Source organism: Medicago sativa, chromosome 5 (genome assembly GCF_051527215.1).
Source record: "Medicago sativa cultivar Bolivia chromosome 5, Bolivia_mono, whole genome shotgun sequence".
Taxonomy (NCBI): domain Eukaryota; kingdom Viridiplantae; phylum Streptophyta; class Magnoliopsida; order Fabales; family Fabaceae; genus Medicago; species Medicago sativa.
Window position 1 is genome coordinate 49,413,615 of NC_140753.1, and position 22,272 is coordinate 49,435,886.

Below are 22,272 nucleotides of genomic sequence, written 5' to 3' on the forward strand. Positions count from 1 at the left end.
ATCTTGAATTGTAGTAAGGGTTTAGCTTTTGATAGTTCCCCATGTAGTTAGCTTCCTCACTAAACCCTTCAGGTACACACTCACCAGATATTTGACAAGTGTACCAAAAACTATCGAAGTAGTAAAATAATATCGGTCCCACAAGGATTGTTTTTAATCTCAATAATTCAATCGTGTTATTAAATAGGATGTATAAAAGTTTATTTTGTTTTGCCACAAGGCAGTTGATTGGTTTGATTGCATAAAAGTAATGACAGAAAATAAAGATTGGTTGTAAAGAATAAGAGAGAGATGAGATCAGGTCTTTCGAATCATCTATGTTTCCCTAATTGGTATACTGCACCTATTCTTATGAATGATTTTCTAGTTCAACGATAGTTAACAAAATAGTCTTAATCAATCCCTTGAGTTAGGACACTCTTCTCAAACTACAATCCCTAATTCCTTAGGTGGTCTAATAATCTTTGAAGGTTTTAAGTACGTTAACCTATTATCACTAATAAACGATTATCCATTCCTAAACTAACCGTGTTTATTAGAATAATTCAATTAGGTCTAAGTAGAAAGCTATGGTCAGTGGTCATTCATTCTCACTAAATCATGTTTATATTTGATCAGGATATAAAAAGCATTAAGAACAATTGAATTGAATAAAAACTAGATTGTCATTCACAATAAATAGAGTTTCACAGCGACATGGTTCAATTAGGGTTACAAAGAATCATCTCAGACCTAATCTAAAAGAGATTTAGCTACTCATAATTGAGTTTACAAATAGCATAATCAATGAAAGAATTAAAACATACACAAACTGGTAAAGAATGGAGGAAATCGCCTCGTTCTTCAGTCTCTAGGTCTGCAAATCGCACTTTCTCTCTCCAGAATTTGTAACCCTTGTTTTCAAAATAGTCTTCAGCTTAAATTGGCACAGAAATTCGCCCAAATCATGTCACGTTTTAGTAAACAGTGACATGTTTTGCCTAACAAACCACCCAAATTAGGGTTTATAAAATCGTGTCAAGTTTTTGCCATCGTGGCACTTTTTGCTAATGTCGAATCCAACTTCTTTTGGCTTGTTGAAATCGTGACACGTTTATACCAAATCGTGACATGTTTTTGGCTTTGCTTCAGATCTTCAACTTTCCTGTTTTTCGCACTTAATCATGCTCAAAATAGCTGTGAACTCCAAGATTCTTCAGAAAATTACATAAAAAATTACGTAATGACGAGATGTCATCACCCCACCCCAAACTTAAAATGTTGTTATTTCTAGAGAGAAACCTCAAACTTAGTTAGGAACCATATCAAGTCAAAATAATTACCTCTCTATCTCCAAGAGAAATCAAACAAGGTGCATTTAAGGTTCATGACTGTGACATGTTTTGTCACTTATTAACAACAAAAGAAATTGCATCTGGAGGCTCAAAGTGGTTTCACAAAGGATAATAAGAATATAAAAGGGTGGCTTGAAAGCCTTAAGATACCAAAGAAAAAAATTCCTCGTGTGTAATATAACTTAACCAATCGTCTGTAAAGAACGACTGTAAATTCGAGAAAAAATTTTATTCATATGGAACACTCATAATATAAAGAATTATAGTAACTAACAACCTAGAATGGATTGGAAATATTTGACTCTAAATCTCATCGGTTATGTTATTCAGAAAGAGATGGTGATCATATGAGTATCTTTAGTAACAATCCTCAAAAGTTATCGTGCTCTTGAATGTATGGGTAAACTAGCCTCTACTGCAAACACTTTGAAATGACTTCCTAAAACTTTTTTTGGTTACAAAATGACTTCCTAAAACTAAAACAAAATTAAAGCATAAAAGGAAAGGTTGTAAATGTAAATAAAAAACATAAATTTTTATATGAAAAAAAAAGAAATGAAATTGATTAGTCAGGAAATCTCAGCTTAGAAGAAAAATCAAATGCAGAAAAATAAATCAATGGATTGCCTCCCATTCAGTGCGTGTTTTACGTCTCCGTCACGACGATCAATAGGTTGTTCCCTATTCAGCGCTTCCTTTAGGTCTATGGCTTGACAAATTTGGTTGCCTCATATTTAGCACGTGTTTTACGTCTCGAGCCTAATGGATATGTCTAACTTATGCTCGGGAGCCCCTGTCTTTCAGGCTCATTGTCTTCTTCCTTATTTTCGAAGTCAGAATCTTCATCTAGCAGGTATCCTCTTGCTTCTTCTTCATCCACTCCTCTTCGGGAAAATTCATACATTACTCCTTTGATAAAGATCCATTATGGTGTTTGACTTACACCATATTCTGGGTAAGTTACAATGAACACGTCGAATTCCTTTGGAGTTATGATGGTAGTTTCTCCTTGTTTTCCATCTAGAAGAAGACCAATGTGAGAAAAGAATTTCCTACCTAGGATTAGCAGGATATCATATCTGTCTCGGGTGTCTGCTATTACAATGTCCAAACAAAAGTCAAATCCACCCGATATTTATCGGAAAATTTCGTAATATGCCGAATGCTGTTTTAACATGGCCATTAGCACAACCAATCGTCTTAGGATATGGAGACATCTTCAAATTTCCTAACTCATTGCCTTCTTCAGACTCATAAGGTTTGTGTTTGCCGCACCATAATAAAACTAAATAATGAACATAAAATAACTGAATAAAGACTTTAAAATGAAAAAATATCCAACAAATAAAATAGAGGTTCATCTTCAGATGTCTTGATTTTCCGATTTGCATTATTTCTTCAGATGTCTTCACTAATCTTTAGATGTCTTGATTTTCCGATTCGCATTATTTCTTCGTGAATTACATCAAAAACACCCTAAAATTGTTATGTTTCGGGAATAATGGAATTACGTACAGACTCAAATATAGAAAACATTACAAATGTCCCGAAATCCTAGGCAATTGTTCTAACACTCCTTTATCTTGCTGGTAAAACCAGATGACCAGTCATCAATGAACTAACTGAATGGAACAAAATCATTATGTATGAGGTTATTCATTCTACTTCGACGTTCTTTCGTAGACCGAATGGCATTAAAATCACTGCACACAGACACACCAATTAGCCTCCTTGTTATTATTAATCAAAACACTCATTCGTGTCCACAAAAGTTGTCTTCCACTTAAGTCACAAGGTTAATTTTACTGTAGTGTGTAAGATTTGTCTCCTCTTAACCATAACCCTAATATATAGGCACTTAGGGAGGTGACATACCTACTATTTGTGTATATCTGTCATAATCAAGAAGTAACTAATTAGTAACTATGGAAAAAAGCCATAGAGCAGAACCCTGAGATAAAGGTACTTAAAAAGGTGACATACCTAATATTGGTGCAAACCTACTCCAATCAAGAAGTAACTAGTTAGTAATTAGGGAAACAAGTGACTTCACGACTTAAATCATCCCTGTTACTTTATTCTCTTCGAACCTTGGTAAGGTAGACGCTGATAAGGCTGCCCATTTGTAGAACTAGCAAGAGAGAGAGAGAGAGAGAGAGAGAGAGAGAGAGAGAGAGCGTGAGCGTGAGCGTGAGTGTGTGTGTGTGTGTGTGTGTGTGTGTTGTTCTAAGATTCAATAAGCGAGGGAACCTTTAGGATACTTTTAATTTAGGAACCCTATTATCCATCATTGTTTCAAATACCTCTGAGAAAGTATGTCACGCGTAAGTGTTTCTCTCTATAGGAATGACAACTCTAAACACTTAAACATGTAAGAACTCCAGTGTAATGGTTGTAACTGACAGCTGGAGGGGAATGAAACCATATCTCTGAGAGAGTAAGACCCCACACGTACCTACCCGTGTCATTAGCAGGTGAAACTCGACAACAGATAGGTAGTAAAACCCCACGAACTCATCACTTAGATAGATAATGATTAATAGCATAAATAAGACTTGATTGTTACATAATTTTAACAACTAAATATAGGGGATTCAAATAATCTTAACCTTCGCTAACATTCTACAATCAAAAGAGGTAAACTTTGCTCTGTTGCAAACATATTAAATTGCAAAACTATAAACCCTTATCTTCAATTTATTACATTGTTTCCAAATAAGTAATGCGAATTGTTTGGTTGAAACGAAAATCCAAGTGGATACGATACTCTATTTATAACTTTATTACTTGGTAAACTATTTGGTAATCAGGGTTATGCTTTAGAGGAGACAAATCTTATGCACGACAGTAAAATTAAATAGCATAACCGTATAAAGACTTTAAATTAAATAAATTATCCAACAACCAGAATAGAGGCTCATCTTAGAACCTCATCCTCAAAAGATTTAGTTACACGTGGTAACTAAAGACAAATTCCAAAAGAAATAAAATATACCCTAGAAAAACTTGAAGTTAGGAGCGAAACTCCTCCCTTGAAGCTCTTAGTGCCTGCCTTCCTCTTGAACTTCTTCGTTCTGAATGAGAAATTATGAATTAGAGGTGTGGTATTTATAGGGAGAATTTCCACCTGAAGTTGGGTTAAATTGCCAAGCTTTTGCCACAAAAAGTAACAAAATTTCAGTCTTGGCTTGCAAGACACATGCGCCAGGTGTAACGCCCTATTTCTATTAAAGCGATAAAACACGCGAATAATGCAATTATTCAAGAAATAGACGTCACGTCTACAAAAGTTCTCCAAAATATAACATGCATAAAAATTCAAACAACTACGCAGCGAATATACATCTTCAAGTATACATGTCAAAACTCCATATACACCAATACATAAAATCTCCAAATCCCAACATAAGGGTAAAAATCTCAACTACATGTTCAAAATAAACAAACAGCGACAGACATCCTAGATCATAGCCTAATATAAGACATCGAACAGAAAAAGATAGAGGTAGCTCCCGCTATCCTCGAGCACTCACCGACAAGCAAACTACTCCTGCACTCCGTCTACCCATTCATACAAACAGGTAGGCGGTCAAAACCACTGGGGGTTAGCTTCACATCAATCATAATCAATAAAAATAATTGAAAGGATAAGCATTGAATTGAACTTAAATTAATTACACATTAGATAATCCAACTTTAAACGACATACATAATTTCACAACATCATCAATTTATGATTCACCAATCACATTCAATCACCAAGCACATGTACACATTGGACACACGTAAGAATGCATTATGCGCCTATACATGACACCTAAATGTATGCGGTACCGTCACCAACAAAGGTCGTCACCTTAAGATACCAACAAAACATCCTATGTAAGATTTCACACTCGTCTTACATTTTCGACGAAGTAAAAGAGCACACCCCTTTACAACATTAACAACTCAACATGACTATGATGCATGGACATACAAGCAAAGACTCGACAATGCAAATCACCTCATATACATTCGACAACAATATAAAGGATAATCTCCATTTATATTGAACAACTTCAACAACAAATGCATTATCAAGTATTTACGTCCACACAATCAACAAGTCACAATTCAATAAGGAGTCATCACCGCATCATTATCAACATATTCATTATCACAACTATCAACAAACATCACAACAACTTCATACAATTTCTCACAATTCAAGTAAAGGAGAAAATACAACACATTATGATAAACATCATATTCAACACCTAACAACCATTCACACATCTTCATATAATCATATCAAACTATCCACAAAAGATTTGCCAAGTATTTGGTCTTTAAGACTATTTTCGACAAAGTTCGTCTCTCATTTTACAACTTTAAAATAATTGAAACAAGTAAATCAGGGCCAAGTAAATAAGACCAATGCCTCAACTATGTATACACCTAGACCACATATAAGTGCAGTAGAGTATACATGTGCGTTTCACCGGCTAATTACAACGAAATCATAAAATTCACAAAGTTCGTCTCATGGTATCATTTTGCAAAAGAAATTCATTTTCCAAACAAAGCCAAGTTAGATCCATCACATCATAGGTTAAACACTCTTAAACGTCTTAATTGAACTCCTTAACACTCAAGTTTTGAAGTTTGGAAACAAACCATAAGTTTTGGGTTGACTTAGAAACGGTTATGCTGAATTTTCGTAAATTTTTACCGAGACCTCCTTGGAGTGTTTTCATCATAAATAAAAATCTAAAACTCATTTTCAAGTAAAACTAAAGCCACTGGAAAGCTAACACAAATATCTAAAACTTTGATGTTTACACCAAAAGTCAATTCAAAACAGAAACATGTAAAAAAGACGCAAGAACGCGAAACAGGGAATGTTGTCACTGTGCAATTTTGCTGATAGCGATTTTCTGGCTGTTAGCGAAAATGTTCCAGACAGAATTCGCCAATAGCGAATTTCTAGCGAGTTTTCCCCTGTTGTTACGGTTTTTACACCATTTTTCACACAAAAACCCAAATTTTGATCCCCCAACATCCAGATTTGTTCCCAAAGGTTGTTTATAGGTTTATGTACATAAAAGACACTCAAAACTATATAGAACTTGAAATCAAAACATCATTTCAACACAATTTATCAATTCAACCCATTTTCACAAAAACTTCAACAACAACTCAATTCACACCACAAACCCATAATTATGAACACCCACTGTATGAATCATCAACAACAACATCTCATAACAACAACAACAACATCAATTGAACATGAATTCATCAACAATCCAACAACAACAACATCACTCTTCATCAATTTTGAGCAAAACACAAAGTATACATATATATACATATTGAGCATGTAATTTCATCATTAACAACTTGATTATCAACAAATTCACATACCCAAACATTACATCAAAGCATAAGCACGAATTTCACCAATTAAAATTCACAATAATCACTTTTCACAACTAAGCACTTTTGAATTTGAGAAGAAAAGAGATTATATAAAGGATTATGAATGAAAACTAGCCCCCTTACCTCAATTGACAATTATCCTAGCAAAAGCTTTAATTTAGCTCCTAGAATCTCTATCACCTCTTGATTCTCCAAGCTTCCTCTTCTAACCCTCTTCTTTCTTCTTCTTGCTCTTTCTCTCTCTACCTCTCTCAAATTCTTACAAAATGAATGTGAACCCTATTTTTCTACAAAGACTAGAGCTTAAATAGTGTCCACACTAATGGGCTTAACCCTTAAAAAGTTTTAATGGGCCTAAGACCTCTAAATAACTAAACCACAAAGTCTTACTCACTTACGGTAAAAGGTTATCGAATACTTACCTGCTCACACCTAATTACCACAACCCACTAGTAACTTAGTAAAAATAATGGTTACCACTTGAAACACTAAAAATAATCCTCATCATGAAGTTACTAATTTACCCTTTGCTCACACAATGACTAAAATACCCCTAAGTCCAAAATGACTAAAATACCCTTCTAACACATTCTAATAATCCCAACCAAAATACACAGAGGCAATTAATCACGTATAAGCACATATAAAAACAATTAAAAGTAAATCTAACGAAAATCGGGCTGTTACACCAGGCACCCAAGACCATGAGCTAGGTGCATGAGCATGTGCCTAGGCGCACGAAATGTGTGCTAGGCACATGTGAGAACTGTCTGGGTGCTGAAATGTCTGTTTCTTTGTCCTTTTAGGTGTTTGCTTCCATATAAGATGTCTTAGAACTTGGGAACATCATTCGTCCCTCTGTAATATCTTCTAAGGCCTCTTGAATCTTCATTCTTTCATCTTTCCAAAGTCCTCTCAAATCTTCAGATGTCTTGCTTTGCCGATTTGCATAATTTTTTCGTGAATTACATCAAAACACCCTAAAATTGCTATGTTTATGGAATAGAATTACAGACTCAAGTATAGAAAATATTACAAATGTCCCGAAATTATAAGCAATTTCTCTAATACTCCTCTATTCTGGACGTAAAACTTACTAAAAATGACTGAAAAACATGCTAAGAATAACGTAAAATGACCTGTCATCAATGGTTCACACGTCGTAGCGCATGGGACAAAGAGTAATTGCTATCTTTCACAATGCCATGCATGACGTCACGCGCCCTACATGTGTGTTGGAAAAAAGAGAAGCTTTTTACTATATTTTCCATACGGGTTGGTGGGAAAAGCCCAGAATTCCAACTCAAACCCACCATGAAATATGCATATAAATATAGCTCTTTCCCCACAAAAATGATCATTCATATCTTCGTGGTTCAAGATGAGGCAAGCGTTAGGAGCATTAAGGAGGAGCCTCTGACCTCCATAACTTTGTTCTTAAAGTCTATTTTATTTCTTTTGTATTATGTCTATTGTTAGCATGAGTAACTGAACATATTTTGATTAGGGTTTTAGGATGAATCTCAATTTATTTGTTGGATTTTATTAATGCAAGTCTTTTATTTAGATATGATCTATGTTATATTAAATTTTCATATGTTACGCATTATAATGCGTTTACGCACTATGGAGTGTAACATACTTAGCTCGTGTGAGTGAACCATCTATCAGGGTTGTAAGCTTATGACTCTCTTAATCAATTGGAAATAATTGAGGTATGTGGTTAACTTCTAAAATTCGTGTGTAAAAGTGGTTCCTTTATATGACAATCTAGGAATTTCAACTCTGTCTCGTTTCAAATACATGTGAGACTGTAAGTCCCCATTTTAATAACGATACTAATGTGTACGGAAACCTAGAGGAGTGGCGCCCCTTTACTGTAATGCATGTATGACCTTTAGGGTGATGAGGAGCAACATGACATATGGAGGGATTCCGTCTCACGAACTAATCACTTAGATATAATCCTTATTTCATAATTGATTAACATATTTGCATCAGGTCTAATGAGAGATAGAGGAGATTCGAAAAATCCTAATCTCCATTTATAATCTGAATCAAACCCTTTACAATAAGGCAGAGAAGTTTTATTTTTATTTTTTTATAAGCAGAATTTATGAAAGTAAGTAAAGTGGTAATGAAAAACCATTACAAACAAAGAAGTTAAACAATTTGTATACATGCTAAAGTTACACCAATTTGAAAAAAATCAGATTTTTATTTCTGTCATATTGACTGATGAACCAAGATCACGACAATCTTTGGATGAGAAACTCTAGAATTGCATCAAAACTATATCTTGGTCTTGGTTCATTTTGCAAATTGGTGGAAGAACCCTTTGATGTATTTTCAAAACGGTAAACATTCTTGTGATGTATTGTAATAGGTTTGAAGTATCCCTTGTATTTCCCATTAATGTTATTTTGTTTATAAAAGAAAAATAAAAATATTGATTAGAAGTTGTATGATTGTATCACGTAAAAGAAGCCACTAATCTTGCCATCAATTGCTCCACAAGAAAATATCATTCGTTGTTTGAAAAGTAAGACAATATGAAAATCAAGAAACGGATATAGTAAGTAATAATAACACAAACACGTACGATCCCTAATAAAGAAAAAAAAACACACACATATATTTATTGTATATTTTGTTTACTGCGACCAAATATGAAAATTTCCACAAAGGCACAGAGAGAAGACTATTAAACAAAAAGAGAGAATGAAAGAAACAAAGAGTAGTATATAGCCATTAAAACAAACAATGACATTTAGCCAATAAACAAAATCCACCACGTGAGATCAACCAGAAAAGAAAACGTGAGATCAACCAGAAAAGAAAAATAAAAGCGCAAAGCCAAAGCTAAGAGTTATTAAATAACTCAATACTATAGTTAGCCGATAAAAAAACTGCTTTACTGGAAGAAAAAAAAAGGAGCTGATATAGTAGAAATAAAATTAAATAAGTACAATCTTAAAAGGAAAATTCGTAATGTAACCAAAAAAAAAAAAAAAGGAAAATTCGTCAATATCTTCAAAACAATAAAAAAATTATTAATTTTAAGTTTTTATTTGTAAGGAAAGGTTAACTCTACGTAGCATCAATCTAACACCTATTGACCCGTGAAGCCCCCCGATACTTCAAAATAGATGACGTATCGTATCCCCTGCGTATCCTACACCGATACATGCCCGATACTTTCCGATACGTATCAGGAGAGTATCTGAAGATTAAATTTTATTTTTTTAAAAAATAATTATCCGATACTTCCCGATATGTATCAGGAAAGTATCAGATTATCATCCTGCACCGATACCTGCCCCAGTACTTCCCAATTAATGTTAACTAAAATAACTAAACTCTTGAGTATAATGCTTTTTTTTTTTGGATTGATAAAGTATAGCACTAACAATGTTCTTTTTGAATATAGTATAGCACATATGGTGCTCTTTTTGGGATATATTATGTATGTAATTGACTAATCATCACTTTAATCATCAATATTATTTATATTTATGTTGATGTGCTACGAGCCTATGACTTGTTTCTTTTGTTTGTTAATATATTTGCATATTAAAAAAATGGTTATAATTATATTGTACATTTAATTATATAATTTTTTTTATTAACGTATCTCAGCCGTATCGTATCTTGATTTTTGAAATTTTCCGTATCAACGTATCGGTGCATTATCGTATCTGTATCGTATCTTGTATCCGGGCTTCACATATTGACCCATAAGCATTTATGATAAAAATCCAAGACACATACCTACTTAGCTTAATAAACCATATCACGTAACTCATAATACAATATTTACGGAAACTATACTACTATAGTTTTGTACCATTATTATTCAGATGTCTTACCTCAAATTAAATATAACACAACAATTGTATGATTAATTAACATTCAACAAAACTGAAAGATCAGTTCATATTTGAAATACATGGAAGACGTATATAGTAAAAAAAGAGCATAATGAAAGACAGCGACAAAAAGTTTGTTTAGCCTTCAGAAACCTAAATACGTTACACATTTGGACTAATCTACATTGCAAAATTCAAACGCAATTTTTCTTTTTCACGTGCCTATGCCAAAAGACTAATCTCATGAAATCTATAGAATATTTTTGCTTTTTTGGGTTAACACTTCGGTTTTCAAAAGAATAAAATCATATAATTCGAAGCTTGAACGAAAGGTAAAAACTGAACAAGAATAATACATAAATTTATTTAAAGGACCAGTCTTATTACTCTTCTCTATGTAAAGAGATTGAAGAAATTCCACACCATATTTTTGATGATATTAATATACTTTTAAGTTTTTAATAGATGATTCTCCATAGTTGATAGCATCGTTCGACCACACTCACCGACTTATTTCAGTATAAATAAATAAATTTATTTATAGATGCATGAATATTTTGCTGTTCAATGTTTTCTCATATATAGCAGGCAAGCACTAGACAAGTGTTCGTACGAGGAACAATTTTTCTTACAAATGGAAATTTTAGCCGCATATTCGCTTTAGCATACATATAATGGTTCCCAATGAGTTTTGTCTCAATAATAACATTAATATCTTGCTATATATAGGCTAAAATAAAAATCATCATCATCCTCATCACAATTAGGCTACTCTTAGTATATAGTTAAAAAATGCTAATGATATAAACAATCATATAAATAACAAACATTGCTGCAGTAACATTAAAGATCATTTGGTCATCAAGTAGAAACTAAAAAGTAGTATTTAATTTAAAAATATACAAATCTAACATACATAATTAGATATTTGATTTCATAATAATGACTAGTTATATATTTAAAATAAAAAGCAAAAAATGATAAATAAAAAATAAAATAAAAAAAAGAACTGTTAGCTGCAAATTGTAACCACCAACAAGACCCACTATCATCATCATCATCATCATCATCAATATCATCATCATCATCATGATGATCTTAATATTCATTGCAGCATCATATTCCACCATGTAATGATAACAAGTTTTCTGTACCAGTTTAGTCTCATCAATCTCACAAAATATTCCTAATCAGAAGAACAAATCCACGAATCAACACCACCACCTTCTCCTCTATTATTATTATTACTATTATCATTATTCTCCATTGTCTTGTCATGGTTCAACGTGGTTGATGCAGAACCTGAAAAGTTAATCTTACAATTGCTACCTACACCCCCACCACCACCACCACCACCTGAAGAAGAAGAACCAACAACTTTACCACCACCATAATCATCATCATGACCATGATTCACACCAAGATGTGGATTAACACCTTGTCCATGATTCACCCCTAGATCTTCTAGAGAATTTACTGATAAACTTCCTTGCTGTTGTTGTGACTTTGCACCAAGCCCTCCTATATTACTAAAAGGATGAAACTGTTGTGAAGATGAAGGGTTGTTGAATGTATGAATAGGTTGTTGATTTTGCATACTAAGCATGAAGTTATGTTGATGATGATGATGTGTATAAGGTAAACCCAAATCCGATGGTAGTTCATAATTATTGTTAACATTTGCATCAACCATGTTATGTGATGATGATGAAGATAAAAGCAATGGATTTGGATGGTTATGATGATGAAGTTTTTGTGGCGAAGGTCGAAGAGGGTATAAAGAACTTGATGTATCAAAGTGAGAGGAATTATTTGATCTTAAAGAAGATGAGGAACTGAGAAGATCAAGGCGACGAGAGTAAGAAGAACCTGAAAAAGGCGGTGCAGGGATACCGGTGAATTCTTGAACCATGGCTCTAAAATTTGAAGTGTCGGTTGTTAGAACTGTTGTAGGGGCTCTTCTTGAAGCTCTTGTTCTCTTCTTTGAGTTTCTTGCTGCATTGTTTGTTGTTGTTGTTGTTGTTGTTGCTGGTAATGATGATGAAAGTGATGCTCTTGCATTGTTGTTGTTGTCATCATGAACTCCAAGAGCTTGAGCTTGACCTTGATGAGGAGTTGTTAACAAACATTGGTTTATGTGTTGTTGAGATGATAATGATGATGATGAAACTCCTTGTTGAGAATTTTGAGGGTGTAAATTTGGAAAAGGGTTTGTGTTTTGTTGTGATTGAGAGAGACTTTGAAGGTAGTTTGGTGAAAGATCAAACAAAGAAATGGGGTAGGTTGTGGATTGTGGATTGTGTGAGATGGAACCAAATTGAAGGGTAGGTTGTTGATTGAAGAAGTTTGAAGGGAGAAGTGTTTGATGATTTCTTGAATCATATTCTTCATCTCCACTAGAAGAAATACTTCCACTATTACCAGAATCCATAGCTTGTAAATTAAGCAAAAGTAGGGAACAAAAAAAAAAAACTAAAGAAAGCAAAAAATAAAGTGCTAGAAAGGAATTGAAAATAGGACCTTAGATTAGTGGTTTTGCAGAGTTTGATAAAGAAGCTTTGAATTTTTCTAATTCTAAGAACACCCTTTTGTAAAGAGAACCATATCTTTTGATGGAATCCTTGATCTAGTGATCTGCAATGGAAGCAGAGATCTTTTCCTAGACTGTCTTTCAGGGAGAAAAAGGGTTTTTTCTATGAAAAGAAGAGAAAGAAAAAACACATAGGGAAATAGATCTTGTTTATGATATGATAAAATTGGCTAGGGAAGAGGTCATGAAGGTTGAAAGAAAGGAAAAAGGATGAAAAGCCTTGAGAGGTAAATTACAAAAAGGCCAAGTGGGGTGTGTTTGAATTAGGGTTTCATTTGAGAAGAAGGAAGCGAAAGTGAGAAAGGGATAGATAGAAAAGAAAGGAAGGAAAAGAAAGGACACAAAGTATTATTTTATATTTATATATATACACATTTAATTTCATAAATATATACACACACATTTAATAGCATAATAATTACCACATTTGTAAAAATACCATTCGACAAAGATGGTATGTTTAAGTTTTTATTAGAACTAGACCATCGACCCGTGCTAACGCACGGGTCTTACCGAGTAAAATATACACAAATAAGTTATACCATACTAAATAGACCGTAATCTCAATGGTAAATATAAATAAATCTCAATGATAAATATAAATAAACATGAATGGCTAAATTAGTCTATTAGTCATATCTTTCCGGTCCAAAACATATAGACTTGTTACTATTATCATTGTTATCGGTTGAAGACTTTGTAACTGGATGCATAAATGATCATAAAAAGTAATAAATAATTTTAGTTGCTCAATTTGTCTCTTATAAAAAGGACCGGAGGGAGTATATCGTAAGTTCCTATCGATGTCATTTGCTTCATATATGTCTTTAGGCGCAAGATCAAGTTTAAAAACACTGCTACCTTTTTATTACGTTGATTTACCAAGCATTTTGTAAATATGAAATTGACCTCCATTTATTTAAATAAAAATCGACATATGTACTTTTTTATAAGCATGGCTGTATCAAAATGAATAATATCACTCAGTTGGAATTTTAATCCAAAATTACAACTCATGGATAAATTTATATAAAAAAAAATTAAAAAATAAAAAACTTTCGATTTTGGCTTGCAAGTTTCAAGCATAGTCCATAAACGATGGTTGATTGCTCAATATCCAAAACATTAAACAAAGAATAAATACATGCAAAAAAAAAAAGACAAATTAAAACAAACACATTATTATTTCATAAATGTGCAGTAGAGCATTCCATTGTATCGCAGACCACTTATTCCAAACCTTATGCCCTTTCCCTCATAGAGTTGTCTTCCATTGCAAAAGAGCCTCCAATCTTCTCCAAATTTGATAGACTTATATTCATCCACAAATTCCAATTTCAACAACCAATAATGTCCTGAATCATTTAGAAGACCAATATCTTTACACTCTTTGTGGATGATGTCATCAAAAAATCCAGCATAAGTGAAAATCCAAGGAAAAAGAAAAATGAAAACACGTTAGACATGACAATAAGGAATATTAGATGGTTTGCTAAAAAAAATTCTAACTTAAACTTAGATTTCTCAAATACCAGATAATCAGACGTAACATCATCAAGAGTCAACCATTTGGTGATGGAATACTTAAAGTTGTTCGAGTCATGGCGATAAGGGATTGGTAAGGTGATACCAGCGAATGAAAGGGCTGCATCTGGACTGTAAATTGAACGCTCCAGTCTTAAAGTCAATGGAGGAACATACATGGGATACTTAATCTCATTGTCATGGCGGTCATTCACCCGAATAACAAACAATTGTGGTGGAACAGCTATCAAAGTAATCGAAGCAACATGCTTAAGTTCTATTCAATTCCAGTTCTCCTATACCATGATTAAAACACAACTTCCAATTTTTTTGTCCACAAAAACCTCAAACTGTTTGAAAGCTGGATCAACTAACTTCACATACCGATACAACTCATGTCCAATTTCCTTCCTGAGATTTAATTTGTGCCTAGAAGTAGATAATTCTATTGAAGGTATAAAAATCATCAATTAATACATGATTTAACTGTAGTTGCATCTAAGCTCTAAGGTGCCACAAATAATAATAAACGACCATGTTTTGAGCCAAAATAAAATAGCAATGACGAAAAGCATAAATCATGTGAAATTGACTGGTACACATCGAACGTTTCTTATGATCTTATATGCATACAAATGGAAACAAAATGGGCACATATTTATGTTAATATAAAGATGGCAATTCAGAAAACAACAACCCCATATATTTTAAGTTGAATACAAACTAAACTTATTTAATTTTTTAAACAGAAACGTCGTAAAGGTACATATAGAGGCATGGGTTGCAATATTTTTTTCTAAAATCGATTTGTATGTCAATAAAACTAATTCTATACCTGAATATGATTTAAAATACCAACTCAAACAGCAAAAATCACTTTTGCTTTACAACTATTATCCTCTGGCAAAAATCCTATCATTTCAATTGATAATCTTATTGCTTTTACAAACCTTGAACGACATCCCATATAACTTACTCGACATAAAATCTGATTACTATAGACTCAACAAAAAACACAGCTTGCATCAAACAAAACACAAAAAGAAATAGTTCTTATTGCACAAACCTCATTTGGATGGACTCGACATGATAGGTACACCACTTAAGCCTCAAGATCTACTTATAAGTCGGATCTGTTATGTCATATACATTTCCATAGTGCAACATCTGTGAAAGCATGATTCAGACAAAATACATTAGAAACAAATAACAAACCAATGTGTGATAGATACACGAACCAGCAAAATGAAACAAAAAATGCTAACTAAAAAGAGCTCTTCAGCTTTTGAGAATGACAACCAATCCAATCCTCTATCCATTTAGTTGTTCAAATTGAAAAATGTGTGTCAACCTGCAATTCTCTATTTATGTGATTTTGCAAAATAAAAAGACAAAATAAGTGAAAGGGAATAAGAATAAAAGTGACCTATCAAACACTAAGAATGCAAAGTAGCTTTCTCTCACTGCTTAGTACAATGTTTTATTTGAGAACAACACAATTATTAGCATGTAAACTCACGACGTGCATAACTGAAAATTCAGACGTACAAAGCTTAAAATTCAAATTGGAGAAATAGAATTGAAGGATTAATTAATAATGAAAAATAATGCACGTTTCAAAATAAAGCAAAATCACTTACATAAGTTCCATAAGTTCGCAGCTTTAACAGGTCTGTCCGTATAGACTCATCAAACTTGTCACCATCTTTACTTTGAATTGTTAGTGTGAGGAAGACAAAAATAATATCAAAACTCCTCATGCATAAAAATACTTGAGTAAAAACAATTAAAAAACAAAGGTGTGCATAAAGCATACACAAAGATAAAATGGATCAATCAAAGTAACTATCATACTAATTTAAATTGGAGAAATATATTTCCATGTCATAAGCATATTCGTTTATGTTTAAGTTTACCCTTTCTATTAAAATGATAGTGCAATCAAAAATTAAAAAGAAAAATGTCAACAAAAACCGTAATCAGGAATTTCTCACGAAACACAAATGGAAGGCAGTATTCTCAGAAAAATACTCAAATCACAATATAAGCTAAAAAACAAAAGCAACAAAAAAAAAATGAAATAAAAAATTAAAATGTTTAGGTTTTTCAAATTCACACCATGGTTTGAACTTATTGGAAGAAATTGAAGCCCTATAAAACAAATTTTAGATCATCATATGAAGACATGATTCTTATGACCATCACAAAACCATTCGGTAGCAGAAACAATGTCCAAGGTGGAAGATAAAATCATATAGCTTCTCAGCAAGTTTATGTTCTCATTAACATACCTTGATAACATTCTGAGATAGCTTTTCTCATCAATATCCAATTTCCATTTCTACGTACCCGCTCATATCATCGTCGTAGCTCATTCAATATTTACAGAGCATAAATTGAGACACCAAAGAAGAGGGAAAGCAAAAAGAATATTAAAAAGATGAATAAAAATGGAATAATAATAGTAATTCAAATTTTGCAAAAATGAACAAAAAGCTCACGACTGTAACTTCAAGCGTTGATCTTCCCGTCCATTGCAACACCATGTGAGATGCAATCTAAGCCCCCAAAATAGAAACGAATCAAAAATCAAAATCGTAACCGAATCATCAACCAAAATCGATTTTAGATAGTATAACCAACAATGGAATCATTGGTGAAATCGTTAATGAAATCGTTAATCGAAATGAGAAAGAACAAACCGAATACGAAATTTAGAAAGAACAAATTGAATACCTCTACAAATTAGGGAAAAATTGTGGAATCTTGAAGCAATTTTGATTTAGTAAATAGAGAGTTGATTCCGAAAAGCTACCACCGTATCTTAATGTATGTGAGAATTGAACCTTGCTTAAATTTTTTGCCTTTTACATAGAGAGAATTTGATGGAAGATGGAAGGATGGAAGTAGAGGAGGATTAGCCACCCAAAATGCCAAAAGATTGCAGAGGAGGATGAATTACACTTTGAGCAGTTCGTGAACCCAAGAGAAAAGGGAGTGATGTTGCTTGCAGTTCGTGAACCAAGAGAAAAGGAAGAAATAAATATGAAAGTAAACAGTTTTTGCGTAAAATTAAGATGAAGTTTAGGGCTAATTTGTTTCAACAACAAAACAGGGTTATAGTTGTTTTGGAATTAAGCTTTAGGTTAGGGGTAAAACAGAAATTTTAGTCATTAGGGTTTAGGAAAAATTAGGGCTTCAAAATTGGCTTGGGGCAACTTTTATATATAGATTGATTGTACACTTTAATCGGATGTTAGATAATTCAACTGATTTTTTTTTTTTTTTTGTTTTTTTAGGGAATTCAACTTATTTATATTAAAGGTTAATGAAGTTGAAGAACTTATATTCAAATTCAAACGAAATAGTAAATATCAATTTAATAATTAACTATTAATATTTGTCATTCAAAAAATAATAATGTACACTTTAATTAATATTACGTACGTTATTCTTTAATTAATAATAAGGTTAATTTGTTAAAATTTTATTCTCTTTCATTCACTTGTAACTTTTTCATTAATTCGAGTGATGCTTTTTTTAATCTCATTTTATATAAAAAATATATTTAATTTAGATAAAATAACTTAATATAATAATTATTGTGGAACGGATAATTATTGTGGAACGGATAGAAGATTTATTTAAGGTTATGTTTGTGTTGAAAAGGAGGGAGAGGTGTTAAATTAAGTAAAGAAGATGAAGATCCTCTAGAGTCTAGAGAGTGCAAAGTGGGGTAGGCATTGGAATAGAAAGAAAAGAGTTGCCGGTGGCTGGCAACGGGTCAAACTCAAAGTGAATGGTGAGAGAGTTGTGAATGTGAAAGGAGTGAAAAGGATGCAGGATAGGAACTATTCAAACTTTTACCCAGACAAGGCAAAAAAGCTATTTGGAGATTAATTATTTGATTAATAATCACCCAATGAAATTAGAGTGAATGAGAGACTTATAAAAGAAAGCGGAACTAAGGATTGTAGGCCAAGTTTTTTTTTTTTCAAGAGATGTAGGCCAAGTTAGATAGCAAACTATACACACAAGGTGATTAAATCATCAAATCAAAAGCATAACATCAGCATTCCAGTTTCATGGTACTGCATTTTTTTTTTTTTTTTTTTATAGATTTCAATGTTTCAAAAATTGACAATAAAGCTATGGTTTTCAAAGTGTATGCTTAAATTTAATTACTTTATAGTATGTTGGATGTAATGGAAATCAGGGTATAGTAAGATGTCACAACTTTTAATATGATGTTATTATTTAAAAAAAAATTATAACCCCTTATTTAAACTACAAAAGGAATATACTTTTTTAAACATGGAAAGAGAGGTAGAGAGAGGCGGCGGTTCTAGGCATCGTCTAGGGCAATGTACCGGTACTCTTTTTCGTCAGAAAGGGGGTTTATTAAAGGAGAAAGGGATCCAAAGTAGGGTGTCACAAATGAGGGGTGGGGGTAAAGGGAGATTGGTTTGATGTGAGACTGCAACGTCGGAAGATATGTGACAGGTTGATCGAGGTCAGGACAGACAGCGGGAGAGCTTGCCGCAAGGATACACGGATGGCTATGGGTTACGACAGTCTAGGGTTAGGATGTTTCATTTCATGATTGGTATTTCAGGCATCGGTTTTCAGCTAGGTCGCGTTCTAGGGAGAGTGATCATCATCAAAACGGCTTGAACATCGCACCTGTCCATGTGGAGAGGATACACAATTACTTTTGATATTACATCAATAATTGAGGTCCAAGGCACTTCCGGAGACTTGAATGTTGGCAAGATATTCCTAGTTATAAGCAATTTGTGAGTAATAAATGAAAATCATTTGATGAATTGGGGGGGGGGGGGTGTTGAGAGAAAAATTCAAATTCATTAAATTAGCGCTGAAGGAGGGGTATGTGTCCCATACTCAAAATATTCCAAGAAAGATAGACTCTTTAAAAGCTCGTTTATCTGTCTTATATTGTAAAGGGGAATACGAGGTGTTGACAGAAGCATAGATTGAGGAAATGTGTGGTATTACTTTGGATATTCATTCTTTGTCCCGTGTTGATAATAGCATTTGTTGGTAGCATTCTATGCTTCTTTAGCTTAGAGAAGGTGGCGCAAATTCAAAATCTTTTCATTCTGGTTTGTCCAGCCGTCAGAGACGTAATGCACCAGGTTCGATTTTGGTGGATGGTGTTTCGGTGGAGGGCGTGTATCACATCCGTAATATTGTTTCTTCGCATTTTAAGGCTTATTTTCAGACGCATATGGTTGATAGGTCAGGCGTGGATAACCTTCAGTTCTGGACCTTCTCTGATGCAGAAGGAGGTGGCTTAATTAATCCTTTTTCAAAGGAAAAAGTAAAGGCAGTTGTGTGGGATTGTTACCGTTTTAAGAGTTCGGGTCCAGATGGAATTAATTTTGGGTTCATTGAGGAGTTTTGGCAAGATATGAAGGATGACATTATGCGGTTTATATCAGAGTTTCATCGAAATGGTAAATTGACGAAAGGTATAAATAATACTTTCATAGCGCTTATTCCTAAGGTTGATAGCCCTCTGAAATTAAATGATTTTCGGCCAATATCTTTGGTGGGGGATCTTTACAAATATTGGCAAAACTGTTAGCAAATAGATTGCGACTGGTTATTGGAAGTATTATTTCTGAGTCTCAGTTCGTATTTGTTAAATATAGATAGATTCTCGATGAGATTCTTATAGCAAATGAGGTGGTGGATGAAGCTCTTAAGTCTAAGAAGGAACTTATGTTATTTAAAGTGGACTTTGAAAAGGCATATGATTCTGTAGACTGAGGGAATTTATATGCAGTCATGGGTAGAATGTCTTTTCCAACTTTGTGGATGAAATGGATTAGAGAGTATGTTTGTACGGCTACAACTTATGTGTTAGTTAATGGTAGCCTTACAGATGAATTTCCTTTGGAAAGGGACCTAAGACAAGGTGATCCTCTTTCTCCGTTTCATTTTTTGATGGCGGCAAAGGGATGGAACATTTTGATGAAAGCCATGGTTCATTCCAATATTTTCACGGGATATAACATTGGTTCGATGAATTCAATTGTTATTTCCCATCTCTAGTTTGCCGATGACACATTACTTTTGGGGTCAGAAGTTGAGCTAAAGTCCGTGCTTTACGGGTTGTTCTTGTTCTTTTTTAGGCAATGTCAGGATGGAAGGTAAATTTTAATAAAAGTATGTTGGTTAGGGTAAATATTACTGATTCCTGGTTGAGTGAGGGGGCATCTGTCTTGAGTTGTGAAGTGGGTAAGGTGCCTTTTTTGTATTTGGGCCTCTTTATTGGTGGTGATCTGAGGCGGCTTTTGTTTTGGGAGCCTATTTTGAACCGCATTAAAAATAGATTGTATAGCTGGAATGAAGCTTGCATATCTTTAGGTTTGTATTTTGAAGATGTTTGTTAGGAGTTCTTAGATGATGTTTGTTTTGTCTAGATATTATAGCATATAATTATGTTGAAGCACATAGCAAACCATGTGTCATCGTATCCTATGGTTACTTGCTGTCGTGTATGTCTTTTTTACATAAGAAACCTCTTCATTGTTGATCAAACCAACCTTTTTGGCTATTTGAATCGATTCATATTGCCTTGAATCATTTCACCAGAAGTCTCTGACTTGGGGTGAATCGTTTCATGTGATTTTGATGCATATCACACATGAATCGATTCAAAATTGTTTGAATCGTTTCATGGAAACTCTCTGACTTATGTTGAATCAATTCAAAAGAGTTTGAATCGTTTCAACCTTGATCTTGGGTCTCCTAAATCGATTCAAATATGGTATGGTATGTATAAATCTTTGTTGTTCATCCGACTTGTCTTTTTGCTGTCTAAATCAATTCACACATTAAGTGAATCAATTCATCATGTTGTTTTTGGCCGAAATATTGCACTTACCACCGTTTTCTATATATACTCACTTTCTCTTAACACTTAAATTAATGAATCATTTGCATCAATTCTCTCTAGAGTCTCTAAAGCTCATTGTCAATCTGTTCTTGAGACTGAACACCTTTTCTAAGAATCTTTGTAGTCCTTTGAGTTATAGATTGCTAGAGTGCTATAAGGATTGAAAGTTGATTGTGTTCAAGGATATTGATTGGGAATCAAGGATCTCAAGTGAATTGAGTAATTTCATTCCACCTCCAAAGGTATTGGGGGTTCTTTCTAAAGTTCTTTTGTTTAAGGGGATCGAATTGTTGGACGGAGTATCGAAGAGTTTGAGTGAAGAGCTTCAAGGGTTGCACGGGAGATTGAGGATTCAAAGACATCAAGAAGCACCAATTTCAAAGGTTATTTGAAGATTAAGGGAGTGATTGCATAGGAATTGAAGAACTAGGGTAGTTTCAAGGAATTCTTGTAATCACATTGTAATCAAACATTCATATTCTAGTGAAAGTCCTTGGTGGAGACATTTTCCATCAAGAAGAGTAGATGTAGCCTGAAGAGAGGACGAAAGGGCGAACTACTATAAATCTCGGTGTTTTCTCTCTTCTCTATCCTCTTTAATTTTGA

General features: G+C 33.5%; 1 protein-coding gene and 1 long non-coding RNA gene across 3 annotated transcripts; both read right to left on the reverse strand.

Moving 5' to 3' along the window:
- Positions 1–11,493: 11,493 nt before the first annotated feature.
- On the reverse strand, positions 11,494–13,589 carry LOC146922668 (uncharacterized). The gene has a single exon (XM_085715477.1). It carries the CDS (start codon positions 13,056–13,058, stop codon positions 11,814–11,816), a length of 1,245 nt encoding a protein of 414 aa, XP_085571603.1. The 5' UTR covers positions 13,059–13,589; the 3' UTR covers positions 11,494–11,813.
- Positions 13,590–14,179: 590 nt separating this feature from the next.
- On the reverse strand, positions 14,180–17,973 carry LOC146922669 (uncharacterized). Of its 2 annotated transcripts, none has more exons than XR_015012551.1 (6): positions 17,478–17,973; positions 17,033–17,299; positions 16,382–16,451; positions 15,808–15,908; positions 14,750–15,186; positions 14,180–14,605 (listed from the first exon to the last, which is right to left on the reverse strand). It is a non-coding gene; the product is annotated as an uncharacterized LOC146922669 (long non-coding RNA). The 2 variants fall into 2 exon arrangements; XR_015012550.1 differs by having other exon boundaries at positions 16,382–16,446; positions 17,478–17,971.
- Between the last annotated feature and the right edge of the window lie 4,299 nt (positions 17,974–22,272).